Here is a 19,510-nt window from a genome sequence, read left to right on the forward strand (position 1 = left end):
CCAGTAATAAAATGGCCTCTCTCATGCACTACCATCCTGAGATAATGTTAGTTGAGCAAACTTATTAAATGACCTCAACTGAAAAACAATCCAAAACTGGACACACTCAGCTTGACAAAGATACCTGCTAATTCGAAGTAAGCTAATGGTTTAGTCACACGAGTAAAGGTAGGACAGCAACCACCTTGGATATACTAAAATAAATAAATAAATAAATTAATAAAACAACCTGCCTGGTGATTGCACAGGTCACCTGATAGGAGGCACCTTTCTGCAAACAGACTGACTAGGAGAGACTGCAATTACTCTCAGAGATTCTCAAAGGTTTGCAAATAATTAAATCTAATTTAAAACATTCCCATTTATAATGTTGCCATAAACATGTTTGCAGCAGTCTGAATCAGTCTCAACACTTTGAGTGGACTCGACTCAACTGACTGCCAGCTGGTTATTTTCATATGGAACAGGAATTGCTGAGCACAAACGTAAATATTAAATGTGAATTTCTGTCTATGTAGTCCTGACTGTTTATCACAATTAATTGGTGAGTTATGAGAAACCGATTGCATGTAACTCCCAACTAGAGCAGGGCGATATGACCAAAAATATTTATCACGATATACATTTGAAAATTTGCAATAACGATATAACTGACGATATAATTGACACTAGACAAAATACTTTACAACTTCACAACTTTATTAGTGCAAAAAAAACCAACAACCCATCAATGCATTTTCACTTAAACAAGCAGGTGTTTTATGTGAATTAAAGTTATATAAAAATTTAACAGTGCAAATTCAAATTCCTTGCTGACAATTGTTGAGACAACGCCGGTCTCTGCGATTCTTTTGGTCCTGGTAGAGATCACGCTGAGATGTTTCCATGTTTTACACAATCCTTTTATTACCAATTATTCTTACAGATGCATCTGGAGATCAGCACACTGCAGTCCTATGCTAAAGGCTGATCTCTAGAACTCCACACAACAGTTACAGTTATAACCTCTGGTCTCCTCCCCCCTACAGTAAACATCCCCACAAATGGAAATACACTAGTACAGTGGCCAAGGGTGCTGACACCCTGACCCCCATCTCCTTTTATGATAGTGCCCGTTTGCCCTTTGTCTGCTCCTCACCCTCAGTAACTCTTGCTACTGTCCTGGGGGTGGGGGTTGATTGTCCTCCTGCCCTGTACCTCAGTTCTTTGTTCCCATTCCAAGCCTATTTTCTATTTTGTATTCTTACACCCATTAACCGCAATATTATAATGTTGCAAGCAATCACAAACTATATTCTCTTTAACTCTGATGTATATTAAGGAATCTATTCTCAACACAGTTTAACCAAAAGGCATTTCCAGTGGAAATTAGCCGACATATCCTCAGCATAACCATGCATAATATCCACAAAACTTAAAAAGAGGTCATACACACACAATACGGTCATATTATGTTGAAGCACAGTACGTATCACTCCGCCAGGCTCCTGACTACGATAGTAGTAATGCTCCGATAATCCATCAAGCAGTCCAGGTTCGTGGCTTAGCAAAGTGGTACTAAAACATTTGACAGATTTTCGAGCGCCGTGTACCACATAAAATCGTTTCGAGGTCAGTAAACACAACCAGAATTCATACATAAGGCACACGGGATTATAAGGGGCACTGTCGATTTTCAGAAAAATCAAAGGATTGATTTTTAGTGTGCCATATTTTCCAAAAAACACGGTAATAACGACGGCCCGCTAGCATGCGCTACCAAAACTAGTGCTTTGTTGTGTATCTGACAGACGAAAGCTAAACCAGTTCCACACCACTGAAGCTGCGTTTCATTCAACGATTTGCTTTCGCTGCCATGCTTTTTCCGACGTGTGCGTATGAAAACAAAGGCACTGCGCATGCGCGTTTTACCCATATTCTATCGCGATATTTCATTTTTCTATCGTTGCCCAAAATTATACCGGTATTACCGTGAACGGTATGATATGGCCCAGCCCTACTCCCAACTTGATCCCATTCAATCGCAGACGATGGCAGACTGACTCCGACTTAGGACAGGTTTTAATGACAGCATTGTTATGGCTATTATATTATTATATATAATATTATGCATTATCAATCCTGTCCAGGTATTTGTAGTTTTTTGTACCTCCTTAAACCACTGTCTACTACAACTAGAGAACATGCTTAAAATATTCTAACATGTCAACACCCTTGTTATCCACCCATATTAGTTTGTCCATTTACTTTTAAGCATCTGAAAATGGGGGACTACATATAAAAATGACTGTCACTCTGAAACAGTTAATGCAATCATTTCTTAAACCCCTTGAATTAAAGCTGAAAGTCTGCCTTTCAATTTCATGTTTGTTTGATTGATTTAAGATCCTATGAGGGGATGTAAAGAAACAAAATACGAAAGCGATGTCGTCCAAAAACTTCTTGACCTTACTGTATCATTGTTGCAAAACCTGTGACATAATGAAAACAATGAAGTTGGTGGAAACTACACCTTGTCCTTGAGCCCTGGCTCCACAGCACGATGATACAGTATGTTGTTCCCACCATGTGGAATTTTGTGGCCATAACATAGTTGATCCTTGTGTTGCTGACCTAGTTATTACTGAAACTTAACTTCAAAGTACAGTAGTGCTCGGTCAGCATTACACCCGTATAGCAATGACACATCCTTCATTCAGGTTGCTAAATGTGACACAGTTCAATTATCTCAAAAGGAAAACACTTGAATGAAACTATTTAATAACAGCGTTGCTTTGTTTTTCTGCTTTTGTTGACTGATATCGGCAAATAGAATGACATTTATAGAATGACAGGCGTTTATTTTTTGTGCCGCATCAGTGTTGATCTGGTTAGTGGTTCTAGGACAGTGTGACGAGGCATTAAAAGGGGGGAAAAAACGTAAAAAAAGGTTTTGAGTGATTAATAAGAACAGAAAAGTGCCATTTAAGTATTGGTCCAGGACATAAAACCGAAAAAAAGAGGAATAAATGGCATCAAAAGCAAAACAAAGATAATAAAAATATCAATATTGGCATCACCTGGTATCAGCTGCTAATAATAAAGATGCATGACGCAATCTGCAGTGTTTGCATTGATTTACAACAATTTTAGAAGTTGTGATAACTAAATTAAAACATTTAGGTTTTGACTTGCAGTACAAACTGTGGCTTGGTGTATGTTTTGCAGAGACTGTTGTCATTAGCAACAATATTTAGGCCTTTTATGATGTACATTTGCCCTTAAATAATGGAAACTCTGTGACCTAAATTCTGCTTCCCACAATGAGATCTTACTCAGTACTTCTGAGAGGAGGCCTTGGTGGAAAAAAAGACAGATGGTGAGAAAGAGAAGGAGGAGTGTGGGGAAATACAGGGGAGGGAAAGGGAGTTTTAAAACCACACCTCCATGTTTCTTTTTGTTTTTTTTAATTAATGATGAGCAGGAGTGAGTGTGTTTGAATGGCTTAAAGAGAAACGTAGATGAGTTCCTCTTGCTTTGGCAGCCTGGAGAGTGATGTGACTTGTGTCCGCCTTTTAGCTTGTTTCCCAGGTTTCCTTTTATCATAGATGCTGTGGCTGAATTGTTGTAGTTTAATTAAACAGTGACTTAATGGTAGTTATCCACTGCGTCACATTGGCACATTGGTTTTCCTTATACTGGAGTATGTGATTTAGAAGCATTTTTTTGAGGTGATGCTCTGGATGGCGTTGACAGTATATTGAGAGGGTTTTCTAGTATTTCATTTAATCCATGTATTTATTTATCTACCCACGAGTCACAACCTGTTAAAGTACTGCTTCTTAGCCAATCATCCATCGTGCAGAGAAGTGTGATACCATGTCCATAAATACTACAGCTTGCCCTTGTGTGATTGAGAAAAAGAGAGGATCTAAATGTGTTTTCACACGGCAAACTAAATAATATTTAAAAACACACAGTTTTACCTTGAGCTGGTGAGATGTTGTGCTTTGTTTTACATGATTTTGCTTTTTAAACGCTGCGATTTTAACATAAGCGTTGCTAAATGTAATTCTTTGTCCTGTCTTTCAGACGTTGTCTCTGCACGCTCACAGGAGTCTGGTTTGGCTGCTGCCCCGTCTGTGCCTTGCTGGTGAGACAACCTGACCATTTCCGTCCTCCCCTGTCAAATAAATGCGCTCAGGACACTTCTAATTCAGTTTCTGCTTCGGCGGGTCCAAGTTTGGTCCATGGCCGGTCCTGTTTTTAATCGGTAATCACTCAGCGCCAAGCTGGACCCGAGGGCTCAGACTCCCCCCACCTGTTCCTGCTCCTCCGCCCCGCCCCCTAAACAGCTTTCCGAACACATACACGCATCCCAGCTCCGTAGCCAAGCGCGCCGATTGGCCCGTGAGGAGGAGGAAGAGGAGGAGTATGTCAGTGAGGCTGCACTTCAGAAGTTCACGGCCACCTACACAGATGCTGAGACCATTACTGGTAATTGCTGCATGCATATGTTATAACTGTTGGCAGACAAAACTTACTGGAACCCATTTGGCGCTGTTGTATCAGCACTGTGTGCAGACATGTGTATAATTCATCTGTCAGAAATGATCTCCTTTGGTCCTTTACAAGTCCATTTGGCTGCATTAATGTATTATAGAAGTTACACAGTACAGCACAATTTAGCCCAATTAAAAGTTTACAGTAATGCCAGCTCCCAGTCTCTAATGGTTTTGGAGTAAGGTGTTAGGAAGACTGCAGGCTGATGGAGGTGGTTTGGATGAGAGTGAGGCCTTTGGAGCTGTGAGAAACTGTCCCTTTTCTGTGACCCTTCTCTAATGTAACATCCTGTCAGTGAAGCAGCTCCAGGGGACTTCAGCTGTGTGTGAGCCAGCATGCGAAAGAGAGAAGAGCTCTCAGTGGACTGTTTCCTCAATAGAGCAGGATGACACTAGTGTCCAAAATGTTGCTGTGCACTGGCCCTTCTCCTTTCTCTTTACAGTCTGGGAAGAACACCCACCAGACACTTTTAATTGAGTTGGTATTACATACAAAATTAATGAGTATTGATTATTTTTCTTTCCTTCTTTTTGCTATGCTAATCATGCAGAAGTCTAGATTAGAGGAGGTTGGGATTCTGCGGATCATTAAGGGAGGGAGAGGGAGCTAAGTAGAACCTGGCTAAAAAGCTACTTCAGCACTTCATAAATGTTGCCAAGCACTTATACAGCACAATACTGTGTAACGTTCATACTCACAGGAGCAACAGGAAAAGACCCTCCCAAAGACATTCTTTTTCCACCCTTGGGCATGATCTCAGTTCCTTGTATTATTTTGAACAGCAAGGTCTCGCTTATTTTTATGTTACCAAAAAGGTCATGTAGGAAAGTCATACTCATATTCAGATTTAGTTACACTTTTAGAGTCAAATCGACTGCCAGCTCACCAGCCAGAGCACCTCTGCTCGTTCAGCATGACCAAATCAAAGGTTTGCGCTTATGGCTTATTGGTGACCAGGTACACACATGTACTGTAGCTGGTGCAGTGTAGGGTTTCCCCATATATAGAATTTACTTGGGCAGGCCACCAAAGTAAATTAACACCCACCCAATATAAATGGCGATTCATATTATCCATCCTAGAGAACAGGGCCATTCTTGGTCTACAGCAGGGATGATAGTTTTTGTTCCTTTAGAGATCCACTACAAACTGAATGAACCGAATGGAAAGTTGTGAATTGTTATGAATTTGACGATATTGGTGTTTAGTGTATTCTGCTCAACAATCATGTTTTTAAGAGAGCTGAGCAAATCCCATGAAAAACATGCAATCATTTTGAAAGTGAAACATAAATGTTGCGAAATCTAAACTTTCATGGAAAACAGGCCGAAGTGCTTAAAGAAGAATTAATGGAAAGAACTGCATGTCTGAAAAGTGTTATATTTACTGTTAGAGCCCGACCGATGTCAATGGGGGTCAATAGCAGCCATTTATTGATATATCAGTATCAGCATTTACAATCACCTATAAATTAAAAAAAGAGAGAGAGATGGGAGAAACGCCCTTTAACCATGTCATGAGTGTTATGTAGGGCACTCTACCACTTCCCTGCCGGCAGCTCGTAAGTGTAAACGAGTAATCCCTGACTTGTATAATTAAAGAAAGATTAATTTTAAACTGCACTGTAATGCGATCTTAGTGAGGACTAATAAATTACTTCACATAATAAAAGTGAAGGATTATGTTTATGCTTTGTGTGTCTAAAGTAGAAAATATCTGCCGATATATCAGATGTTTAAATCACCAATTCCTCTATCGGTGATTCTCTGGTACGGACTTTTAGAAGACTGAAACCCCACAGTGCTGTGTACATTCATATGACAGCTTATTCGCTAAAAGTCAGTGTCCGACTTTTGTAGGTAGTCTGTTATACCCTAAACAGCCCTATAAATCTATAATATTATTGCTCTTTATTAACTTAACTTAATTTTCCTTTAACTGTTGGCTTTAATGCATAATTAATGCATGCTGTTTGAATCAAAGGACGGTGTTTTTCTTTTTCTTTTTTCTTTAACATATACGTGAAACCCAGTTCTTGATTTCAGGCTGACAGGCTCATTCTTTAACAGAATCAAAGCTGTGGTAGGATCTACAGCAGCCCAGTTTTAAAGTTGGCTGAGGTGTTCAGGACAGTGCTGCCATCTGCTGGTTTGTGTTCAATTTGCAGTTGTTTTGTTTGTGTCCTCATGTTTCCCTCTCTCAGCCTTCCGTCTGTCATTCTGCTTCTCCAACTCTCTCTTTGAGTCTCTCACAGAAAGAGAGAGCTGGTGTGGGAGTGGGTACGGGCGAATGAATGAACACAATGAGCTGAATAGAGCAGCTCATTGCCATGCGGCAGTTTCTGGGTGTGAGATTAATTCTCCGTGGTTACCAGCCTCCGATGATGTAAAGAGTTGAGTAACAGTGAAATTATGGGATGTCTGATGTGGAGAGGACGATTGGGAGCAAACAGACACATAGAAAAGTGGCAGAGGACGGATAACTTTGGTAAGCGGCTGGCAAAGTTATGGCAAGTGGAAAAACGGAGTTTGAATCTGATCTGATGGGTATGGTCCCCTGGCTCTCATCCAGTCACAGCATGCAGAAACATCCACTGTGCTGCTTTTTTTTGTTTTTTCTCAAAGTAGTGCAGGGTTCTTCTTGTGTTTTCACAAAGACGAGTTTGGACCTGTGCTGACCCACCAGAGCCTCAGTAAAGCACTCAAAACACTGTGTGTGGAGATTAGCCTCTGTGAGCTAGTCAGTCTGACCAGTGCAGTCACTGTTTGAGGGAGTGTAATCATGGAGTGGAAAATTTTGACAGGGGGGGAGGGGCTGCTATACACATAAACTGAGGGTTGCTATGGCTACAATGTTTTTGTACATAAAAAAAACTATGAATAATCCAGCAAGAACAACTGGCTGACTGCACACTTTACAGAACAAACTGAACCTCATTCGTTTGGATTTTATCAATTCTGTGGACTTGAAAAATATTTAACATTGAGTTGAATCTGAATTTAACATTTATAAAATATGCACTGTGAGTTTGTGCCAGATGTAGACAGATGATCTCATCTGGAAACAAATGGAACACAAATAAGTGATTTCAGATATTTACATACTGTATCTGATGTTCTGTGAAGCTGATGCCTCTTTACTATTCTGGCTGATGATATTAAGGGTTAGGGTTAAGCGTTTACATATTTTATGTATTTTAATGTCTAAAGAAGTATTCCTTTGCCCTTCATTTCTTGTCTGTTAAAGCTGTCCTTTAAGCTGCGTCCACACTGGAAACGATTGGCTCATCGTGCATCGCTTTGTAGCCGACGGCTGGTCACTTGTGAACGTTCCAGACTCCTGTTGCCTGCATCTGTATTTGTATAGATATATAAGTTGAAAAAATATCTCCAGTCACAGCTACTTTGTCTCGTCAGCGGATATTTTGCCCATAGTCGCTTGAAGTCACCGAACGGGATTGACTCTCTGTGGTCTCTGGTTGCCATGTCGCTGGCGGTGTGATGCAGCGTTACCGTGTCATTCCACAGGATGTCCAACTAATCAAAATCGCCAGCTCACATTTGTATCCAAGTAAACAGATTTGTATTATGTGGATTCTTACTTTTAAGCGCACTATTACTGAGAACAGATTGGTGTAACTTCAACATTCGTGGATGTTACTTAGACACACATCACCGGCACTCCCCGACAGCTGCTTCCTCCACCGGCTGGAGAGTTCACAAACAGCTTCAGAAACCAAGACACCAAAGCGCTGATCCCAATCTGATGCAACATCTTCAGCTTGCCCCGGAACAAGCCCCTTCGATAGAGACCACTATCTTTCATCCCGCAGGACTCAAATGATCCGGTGCCAGACCCCACAGCAGAACCGCAGATCTCGTGCAAACATCCCTTGACCAGTAGGCACGATTGAGCTCTACACAAAGGAAGTTGGTTTTGCTCTGTGATTCAGGTTATCAGAAGTATAGTAGGCAACCACAGAAAATGTATGCACATGAAAAAAAAATCACTTTGTACTAACTGCACAAACCAAACGAGAAGCATTGCTGTGTGGAATTTTGCATGGTTTTTGTCCTGGAAGAGTGAGAGTCACTTGACCAAATATTTGTGATTTATAATCCACAGTTAAATCCTTCTTTGATGGAAATTATAATGATTTATTGGGAAATCCAACAACCAATCCCATGTTACGTTTGTCATTCAAGATGTTTACTTTCAACCTGTCAGGTAGGACTTGAGGGATTTTATTTTATTAGTAATAAACTTTTTATTTACAAAGAAAATAACACCTTAGCAAACACACTAGGCGCAGATTCACAGGGTTAGTGACATTTGAAAACCCTGGTTCGCCACCCACGTGTAGATGTGTGAGCTGCCGGTGACATTTGATAACACTGACGTACTACTGCGCTTTATTTCACGAGTGCACCCTCTGTGACCAGCAGCTGCTTGTGCTGCAATCTAAATCTGGATAACACTCTGCTGCAACTCCACGGAGCAGCACTACAACTTAAATGGAGGCAATTTTCTAAGTGTTAGTGGATTATAGTTTGCATCAAACCACCCACCAACTTCTGTACTTCCTTTTACTTGAAATTACCTCATTTCTAAAATGAAACATCTCAAAGATCGGTTACTTTGTGCACCACCCTAATCGCTCACATTACCGTGAAGTTTGGTAACTAGTGATTCTAAACTGATTAGTGCAGCTATTAGTCTGCTTCCAAGACTATTACGCATCAGCTTAGGATAACATGTAATCATATCGAGCTTTGTTTGGTGCCAAAAGCTGGGATCTGTGGGATTACAGGGAAAAATCTTGAGTGGTGTTTTGGCAGGTTTTCTGCTGGAGCTTTGCTCCTGTCGCGCACACACTGTGATTACTGCTGTAACGAGGAGAAACCTTTTCCGCTGGTCTGTTTTTGTGGTAGTTTAACACTTGCTCTCTAATATAGCAAAATCTCCTTTATGTTGAGTTTATTAACTTTTGGCTCAGGCTGTGTTTTCACCACACCTCGAAGCACACGCACACACTGACACTTTTAAAATCTTGAAAGGCCCAATCTCTTGATATTAGTGTTTTAGTAATGGAGCTTGAGCAGCATCAGACCTGGTGTGGCCACAGTTGGTTTATACAGGATAGGGAAAATAGTGTGTGTGTGTCTTTCAGCTTGTGTGCAGAGCCCAGCTGGGTTTGTTGGCTGCCAGAGTGTGGAAAAGTGAGAGAGTGGGGCGGTCCATGTGATCTCTCGTCATTGGCATGTCAAGCATGATGGGACCAGTTTGGTTGGCTCCGGCCGCTCCTCCCTCCCTCTTTTTCCGCCTCTCTTTTGGTCTCCTGCACTCTGTACTGTCCTCTAAAACTTTTAGTACTCTGCTCTTCCCATTTCCCACCCTCCCGGCACCTCTCTCTCTTTCTGTGTTATTTCCCGCGACCTTGCCCTCTCCAGGATCGCTGGAAAATGTAATTGGAGGGCAAGAGGGGGCAGTGGTTGTCGTGCTCGGGCACCATGAGTGAGTACGCTGTGTGGAGAATGGTTTTCTAGCAGTTTCAGCTCATCTCTAGTGATAGTTATGAGCAGTCTGACTAACATCTGGACAGCTTGCTCGCCGTATCTTCTGGCTATCCCTTTTGTTATCTGTTTGTCGGGGACTGTTGCTTTCTTGTCTTTTTAACCTTGTATATTGAAATGGGTGTTAAAGAGCTGGCTTTGCAAAGGAAATGTTTTTGTTTGAATTCTTTCAATCTGTGAAAAATCAAAAGTGTCACATGTCGTCATGTGGGTTCAGTTTTATAGTAAAAGATAAGATTTTCAGGTTTAAACGGCTAAAAGCCTGCCAGTGAGTGTGTTTTAGGAAGAAGGGAAAAAACCCTGGCTTTTCAAGCCTTGACCTCAGGGGGCAGAAGTGCATTGTTTTGGTCAACAGGAGGCAGCCATGTTGCATTTCAGATCTATGCTTTCAAGTTAAAGATTTGAAAGTCATGTCTGGGAGATTGAACGGTCTGACACAAACAACTTGTGACTGCTAACATTTCAGCTGATCCTAGTCAGTCAGTAGCTTTCCTTTAATGTGATAAAACCCTCTCTGTGTCTTCGTAGTCTGCTCGCTGTGTTAGGCGGTGTGTTTATCGCTCAGACGGACTGTGTGACAGGCCTATTTTTACATTTGAACTTGAACTTTCTTGTTGTGGTGTCCTCACAGCTTGTGTGCTTTGCGCCTCCTCTGTATTTACTTCAAAAGGTTTTACTATCCACTCTCTTATGAAGAGACGGTGCGATACAAAAAAAATACAGATTTTTTTTTTTTTTAAATGGTCCATAGTAAATGTAAAGTTCAGTTGTGTGATCTTCTTTCTGTCACATGAAAAAATAATTTCAAAAATATTTTTATATGTATAATTGTTGCATTTCCCAAGAGGTCCAGGTGATCTGCTTTCGTTGCTCACCTATTCTAAGAGGGAGCCCCATTTGTTTCAATTTTCACACTGGACGCCCTTCCTGATGCAACCGAAAGGGACTTTTTCTCCTCCCAGGATCAAACCTGGATCTTTCTCTTGTTAGGCGAATGTGTAAACCACCACACCGTGGAGACACAAAGTAGTCTGAGCCTAAATGCTCAGTAGTATCAAATCACAGGCAGTTGGTACCTACAGCTGCAGAGAGAGGAGGAGCAATGGCTGTAACATTTATACATTTTCTATATATGTTAATATCAGAAAACACACACGCATATTTCATCCTGCCTTTCTTTTTGCCTTTAAACAAAGCTCAAAACCTTGTTGGATGATATTTGCAGTGTTATCATTCTTAAACATCACCCAGTTTACTGTTCATGTTTCATATCAGAATCCAAATATTGCAGTACATTTAGGTATATTGAATTCATGCTCCTATAATGTCAGATTGTGCTCTGCAGGAAAGCTTTTAATACACTTCAGTTACAAAACTTCAGTGTCAATATAATTTTATTTGCTGCTATACTTTGCGTAAAAAACCAAATGATCTGCCAGAGATGTGCTAATCAATCATAATCTTACTCAGAGAACTTTTACACAAACCAGAGGCAGCACAAAGTGGCAAAATCCAGAAAATTGTGAAATGTCACTTGTTCTGATGGAACTGGGTATTCAGCACTTACATCTGTGTTGAAATTTCTCTGGCTGTGCTTGCTAAATGTTTCCCCAGCCTCTGCTGTGAGTGTGTGTTCCCCTTTTCAGCACAGTCAGTCATTCAGTCTGCATTAGAAAAACTGTAAGAGCGCATTGTTGGGGAGACAGACAGACAGACGGGCAGATAGAGAGACAGAACAAAGAAACAAAGAACTTTATTTTTACTGTATGTTAATTCCCACGTTTAGTCTCCTTCTGTCAGTCCAAGAGCTTCTCTGTTCTATATTTGTGGAGGAGGGGAAAAAGAAAAAACTTGATTTGTGTGTAAGCAGAGAGAATGTGTTCTCTAATAGAGCCAAAAATGGATGACGCTTTTAATAGCACACTAAAGTGATGTGTGAACAGAGAGCTGCATAGCTGAAAGCTTAGGTAAGGTTATTTAAGTTTGCACAGCAGAGCACAATTGTGAATCAGTGGTTCACAGAGGAAGGCTGCTGTTGATTTTGTGCAGGGGAAAAAAAAGAGAGCACAACTGAGTGGCTCGGTGGTTAGGGCTCACGTGCCTCGATCCTTCAGTCCCCTCTTAAATCCCAGCTGACTGGAACTTTTGTGGCGTGTAATGTCATCCATCCATCTCCCTTTACTATCTCTAATCACTGCAGCTGTCATACAAGGGCTGAAAACACCCAGTAATTATTAAAATGATAAAGAAAGAGGCCATACAGAGAGCAATCCCAATTTGGGCTATAACTATGTAAGAGATGTATACATTTCACATCTTTTATTTTTATTTTTCACAGGAAAATATAGGAAAAAATTAAGACGGTTGATCTCAGGTTACTAGGGAAGCCCTGCAGCTAGTCGACACCTACTTACATCTGTTTATTTATTATGTCTGAGCAGGTTAATCTCGTATCAGTTGGCTGCAGAGAGACTGGACACCTGATTTTGTTTTATCTTGTTTGGTATGCATGGCATCTTTATCTCTTTCGGGGTAATAATGGGCTTAATTATGGCGGAGAATTTATTTATTGTCCTAGATAAGGATGTGCTACAACACTGGATTCAAACTTAATTTAAACTGTTTGGCAAGCCAGTATTTTATAAAAATGATTAGAAATGTCTGACATCTAGCTCATTTCAAGCCTTTACAATCGCAAAGCTACGGTTAATTAGGGATACCAACTCAACTTTTAGCTTGTCTCCTTTTTGGTTTTCTTTTTCCTGCAATTAAAACCTAACCAGTTCCTCAGTGGGCCACTAGAGGGCCTCATACACCCTCCGGTTCAGAAGACTGCATGAGTGTACTAAATGAAATATATTGTCCTGATTACTAAATTGAATAACTCAGAAGTTCTGGTGTTTCCTGTGTCCACTAACTTGATGAAAATGTGAAAGTAAATATTTCCAAAGAAAGCAGCAGTTATTCTTCACTTTGTCTTCTCTCCTTGTGCAGATGTGTGTAACAATACTGATTTGCCGGAGCTCGAGATTATCAGCTTATTGGAAGAACAACTGCCGGTGTACAAGCTGAGGGCTGACACCATCTTCGGTTATGACCAAGATGATTGGCTGCACACTCCCCTCTTGGGCCCTGACGCTGCCGTTGACCTGACTACTGAACAGATTGAGGAGACCCTCAAATACTTCTGTAAGTTCGTTATGCTGCGTTTTCAAAATATAATAACACGCGTGTCCTGTTGTTGGAGAGTGACAATGAGAGATCTGAGTGTTATGGCAAAGTTAATGTTGTGGAAATGAGAGAGGGTGTTGACTCCACTGATGTCTCCGTTAGTGTGGGCGAACCAAGTGACCGTGGTTGCCAAAACAAAATTAATAACTGCTGTCTATCTCACTCTGGTTAATGTTTTACTTTTTCGTGCACTCAGTGCGCATGTTGTGTGGTTTTTTTTTTTATACCATCGTCAGCACTTGCCTTATCAAACTGTGGCTTTTGATTGCAATCTGTGCCAGCTAGAGCACATACAGACCCACATACACACAATTTGAATTAAACAAACATGCACAGGCTCGTGATAACATGTGCAAACACTGCACATGGCAAACCAAGGGAGTGTAAAGTGTTTTGTTTTTTTTTCACAATTAATTATTAATATCGAACTCATGTCGACTTGGAATAGTGACTCAGGGTAAAACATGTTCTAAAAATAAACCAAGCATCTTATAAATAGGCTTAATCAAGAGCTGCAAATACACCCGGTGCCCCATTGCCTGCACCTTCAATTTAGTATTGACATTCATCACAGAGAACCAGCCTATCAGGTGATAGCGAGGGGGCAGAAGAGCCATTATTACAAATCATGAAAATAGTTTTTTGCTGTACAGTCAATACCATCACTGTGATTTGTCATCATCTGTATCTCCACTTGGACTTTTACTAGCTATCCCATCTGCTTCAAGGAGATGGCTCTGTATCGGCACCCTAAGCAGGAGTGATACATGAGCTAAGATCTTTAATGGTAAAGCTCAACTGATCTTGAGTGTCTGATTGTACAGACCATCACAAAGTGCCGACGTGTTACCATTTTTAAGCATTTATATAATGAAAAGTCCAGCCCAACTTGCATCTTAATCAGGAGCGCTGTGGGGGAGGGGGATATAGTACACGCTGTTGCATCATCCGAGTAAACATTGATTCGATCTGGTGCCTGAGAAGGATGAGTGTGAGGAGGTTGTGACATGAGGCAGCTGACCGATCGAAGGCAAATCCATGCTGTGATGACATAAAATGCACATGTAACAAAGACTGGACTGTCTGATTGGTAAATTTGTTTCACAGCCTCAGCTGGTGATGGATATTTTGTCAACAGAGTAACAGATAACATGTAGGAGGTTTTAATTAGAATAGCTGTATGTTCGGGATTGCGTTGTTTCCTATTATTTTATCTTTTGATTCAACTGCATACCTGAAATCAAATAGCAGCGCACAGATACGTATAAATGCAATGATAATGCATGTATTAATGTGCAGGCTCACTTGGCAAGCAGCTCTAACTGATCCTGTAATGGGGTCTTATGCAACCTTACTGCATTACATGAGTAAGCAGTTATATGACTCTACTGGCACATTAGCATAAAACCATGCATGTCACTTAGTTAGCAGCAGTTGCTTTTTTTTCACACTGTAAGAAACACTGGCTGTTTTTAGCAAGCAGCAGGTTCACAGTATGTTGTTAGCCTTGTCTTAGCCCATCCTGTGAGCATGTAGCTGCTTTACGCTGTAGTTTCATAATGTGCTTCTCACTGGTTCCTCTCACGTGCTTTCTGCCTCCCATGCATGCACTTCATCACTCCCTATATGACAAATCCCAGAATCCCCATTTTGGTTCATTCATTTTGAGTTAGCCACGTCACCCCTGCCAACGCTACACTGCCTTCTCTGCATCTACATGCTGCTCAGCCGTAGGCTTTGGAGTCTGAGGCTGTTTCCATAACAACCACGCAGAAGGACAAAGTAGAGGAGAGGAGGGAGGGCGAAATGCTGACATGTGAATGGTGGGCGGGAAGAAGCTGGTGAAATTCCCCCCCCCCCTCATTGGCTACAGACATCCTTTTAGCCCACCCATCCCACTGTGTCGTCATTCTCATCATTTCTGCTGCAAAACCCGTGACTGCTGCTGCTGCCTTGCTCTCTGTATCTCTGTGTTTATTGAGTCATTGCTGGAGATGCGGTTGTCCATGTGTTGAGCTAAAGAATGTTACAAAAGGGAAGGAAAAGGTCATTTTGCGAACATGGCCAGAGTAACAGCTGACAGCAGCCGAAGGTGGCCTGACATGAAGCTATAAGTGGATGGACCTGATTATTTGCTCTGATTTGTTTTGGAGTGACTCTGGAAATGTGACGACAGAAAATAAGGAAGATGAGGGACATATTTGGCAGAAGATGGAAAATTTGCTGAAAATGGTAAAGACTACCTGACGGACTAAAATACAAATAAGTGACTCGGTGTTTTTTCCAGCTGACAGCTGATGACGCAAATAATGGTTCTGACTGATGACATCCAAAAATGGCACCAGCAGTGCATTAAATTAAGCATAGCACAGCAACGGGCTGGTGTTACTCAGTGTGGAACAGAAAAGAAATCTGATCATGAGAACCAGATTCTTACCTAAAGTAACCGTGTCCATTCTGGTATCTGCTAAGCATGCTGAGAAAGAAGAATTGAGATGCTGACCTATTGACCACCAGACTCTACTGGAAACCAGTTAAAGTGACAGATGCTTGTTTCTGACCATACTGGGATGCTACAGTTAAGTATGCTGGGACATTGGCACATCTGTCTGTCAGAGCAGTGAGGATGAAGAGACGAGGCCAGACCAGAGGCCAGAGGTTTGTTAAGGCAGACTACTACGAGCTGGACTGGTACTATGAAGAGTGCACTGATGGTAAGAGAGCACTTCAGTGTGGATTAACATGTACAAGCTGAAAAGCCAGACACTTTCCTGAAGTTGGAAAGAGGCTAATTTCTTTATGTAGCAAGTAAGTAGCTTCTATTGGATAGCTGATTTCAAGTGGAAGACTGTTACTTAGACGGCTGTTGTGGGGATTGTATCCAAGTAAGACATTATTAGTACAGAACAGTTGAGACTGAAAATGGGATAAGAGCAACTACAATGGAGAAAGAGAGCCGCTTCCTGCACTTTACATACGTCAACATGTCAAATTGTTTGCAATCTATCTAAAAAGAAACCAATTCAAAGCAGGGGCATGGAGGACTTCCTGGAAAGTTAGCTGGGAATTCTTTGGCTTCAATTTCACACATATTTGAAGTGCTTTGAGGAAGTCGTGCACACTGAATATACATTTACTGTCTTTTAAGTAACTCACTCTTGGGATCCGCTTGAATGTATGCTAGTTTCTTTCCTATTTAAATCATGTGAATGTCACCTTGTGGCTTGGCATTCTCAGCAAAACCATGAAGGTAGGTGTTGTGGAAAGGACAGAGGAGCAGCATTATAAACAGTAGGTGCTGTAATAGGTGGTGTTTGGAAGGTGAGTCAGTGGCTTCTAATATAGAGCCAAGTAGTAGTTGTGGGTGTTAGGTGTTGGCGGTGTGACTGGACTTTATGGTGGTTCCTGTGTTTCTGGACAACAACTAGAGATCTTGTTGTGCTAACTCCAGCTCCCTCCTGCTGATGCAGCGGGTAGCTGGCGTTAGCACATAGCGACAAAATGAATAAAGGTTATGTTGTGGAGATGGTGACAAAGTAACAAATTACAATAATCTAGTCTCAATGACATAACTGCAGTAAATGATCTCATGACAAAGAGCAGGATTTTTTAGAAGAAACCTGTAATTGCTTAGAAATAAAGTTTCGAGTTTAGATCTGTGCTGTTTAGATCTTTGCTGCGATCTGTGACCTGTCTTAGCTAAGTTTGCATCCATGTATATGTTTCTGCTCATATGCACAAAAATGAAAGCTTTTATCTGTAGCTTGTCCAGCAGAGCGGCGCCAACTCGGTCGTTATTGTACGTTGAGGTCTCACTGTAGCACATGTAGCAGTGCACTGTGCAGATGGTGCTGTGGAGTCAAGCGGTGTCCTCACTGTAGGTTGCTGACTTGTTTTATTAGAAAATGCTGCTGGAGCGTTAATGAAGAGCTGATATTAGCTGATATCAGCCCCTGTTGGAGACCTAAAAACAAAACAGGCTTAAACTAATGCAACGTTATAAAATGATCCTTTATGTATTGAATTCCAGTGTGTTACAACATCCTGTGGTATTGTCTCAAAGTAGCTTTAGTGTGTGACTTGAAATGATTAAATACCAGATTGATCCACATGGTCATGTGACAGGTGTCACTATCAGCAGGGTGCAGTAGTGGCTCGCTTGTTACCCTTTAGTGCTTTTTAGCTCCTACTCTTTCTTCACAAACATGTCCGTCTTTCTACTCTCGTCTTGGTCCTTTTTGCTCCCTAATTATGATGCACCTGCTTATGGTCCCTTTATTTAAAGTGGGATGTAAGTGATTTCATGCTATACGTGTAGTTCTCACCTATAGTAATTGCTTTGCTTTTGGTCGTTCGCATGCACATATTTGTGCACTTTTTGTATTTTGACATCATTAAACTGCACACTTAATATGGATGTTGGAGGAGAAATGAGTTCATTGTCCTATATTATGCATTCTTACATAACAGTTTGAGATGGATTCCCAGTTCGAGCTGCGCAGCTTAAATGTTATTCACATGTGGCCAGCTGGTATAGCTTTTATTTCCAGTCTTTTTTTAGGAACTGATATTGCCTGGTAGACACTGACGGTAGGTTTACTGTGTTAAAATGTTTAAATGCTGGATGAGAAGGGACACACTGCTTCTTTGATAAAGCTTTTCATGGAGTGTCGAGGCAGAAATAGATACGCAGCTGGTTTTATGTTGGGGAGGGATGAGGAAGTAGGTTGGCTTATATTTAGCCCAATGATTTGCATGCTCCTCCAAGCCAGTCTTGTTGATATCAACCTGACAACGACTTTTTGGCACTTCCAGAGGCCTTCAAACAAATGGCTTCATGGACAGAGGACAACCAGGACAGCTGGGCTCAGACTGGGGCTGGGGCTAAATAAAAGGGCCCTGTTTTTCGATTGGGAATGTAAGAGATGGTTCTAACAATATTTGAATTTCAAGCTCGACAGCAAATCCCAGAAAAATACTTGATATTGGATACCATTTTTTTTGTGTGTGTGGGGGGAGAGACAAAAAGAAACAATGCAAACTATAACGTCGATGTTTGTTTAATACCTCAGTGTTATTCAAATTGGAGCTTTGACAAATTGCAGGTCCATAAAGTGATATTCAATGTTGTGAACGTCAGCTACTTCAGAGGGCCTGTGTGCCTGCCGCAGATGACAGAAAAAGATGAAGCCAATCCAATCTTTAAGTGATAACGTGATAAACCCTGCTTCCGGGTCCAAATTACTCTGCGTTTATTAAGGTTGTTGGGTTTTCAATGTTTCTTAATGCTTTGTATCTTGTCCTATTTAATCTGAACAAGCCCCTAAATAAAAAAAAAAGGTGGTGATCACTGTCGGCCTCTCTCAATTTTTATTACCACTATTCTACCACTATTTTAAAGCTCAGTTTTTAAAACCTTACGATGTAACTACAGCCCAGCCCATGCAGCAGTATATTAATGACTAACCTCGTATTGTAGATGGATTATTTCAGTTGTTCTCCTGACTGAAGTTTGGTCCGTTTACAGCATCCTGCCATGCAGACACCTTTGTCCCTAATCATTGGGAACCTTCCATTAACTTTTATCGAGTGGAAAAAAGTTAGCGCTCCCCCTCCAGCTTCAGTATGTTTATATTATGCTAACATGCTAACATAGCTGTGTAGCTAGCCACCACGTAGCACAGGGGTGTCAAACTCAAATACGCAGTGGGCCAAAATTCAAAACTGGAACAAAATAACATTAATATTTATTGAAAAAAAATTCTTCCTCCAGATATAAGAATGAATCTTTTCTTATGGACTCAAATAAGTTTTGCTGGAAAACTGAATATGGAACAAGCAAAGCTTAATACTAAACAATATATATATTAGCTGTATAATACCAGTAGGCCAGCTCTAATAGTAATTTGGTATGGCTTTGCGGGCCAAATGTAATTAGGCTGCGGGCCAAATTCGGCCGGCGGGCCAGAGTTTGACACCTATGACGTAGCACATCATTATATACCAGCTAGCCCAACTTCAGTAACCATACAAACGTCACTACTGTTTAGTTTTCTGTCTTCATTTATGTCAGAAGTGATAGCAGAGCTGTACGTTTTAATTATTTCACAAATCCCTCAGTCAGAACCTGGTATATCATCTTTAGATGGAAATTTGTTACACCT

At 41.1% G+C, this 19,510-nt stretch overlaps 1 protein-coding gene across 6 annotated transcripts in view; it reads left to right on the top strand.

Moving 5' to 3' along the window:
- Positions 1-19,510, top strand: part of trak1a (trafficking protein, kinesin binding 1a) — a 47,360-nt gene that overhangs the window by 7,039 nt on the left and 20,811 nt on the right. For 2 of the 6 annotated variants that reach the window (XM_005943832.3, XM_042228987.1), the window contains exon 1: positions 13,311-16,060. In XM_005943832.3, the coding sequence (XP_005943894.1) occupies positions 15,973-16,060 (88 nt within the window). In that variant the 5' untranslated portion in view covers positions 13,311-15,972. The other 4 variants (XM_042228984.1, XM_042228983.1, XM_005943831.3 and 1 more) reach the window with 4 other exon arrangements.

This window comes from Haplochromis burtoni, unplaced genomic scaffold (genome assembly GCF_018398535.1).
Source record: "Haplochromis burtoni strain Fernald_Lab_line unplaced genomic scaffold, NCSU_Asbu1 Contig_373, whole genome shotgun sequence".
Lineage (NCBI taxonomy): Eukaryota > Metazoa > Chordata > Actinopteri > Cichliformes > Cichlidae > Haplochromis > Haplochromis burtoni.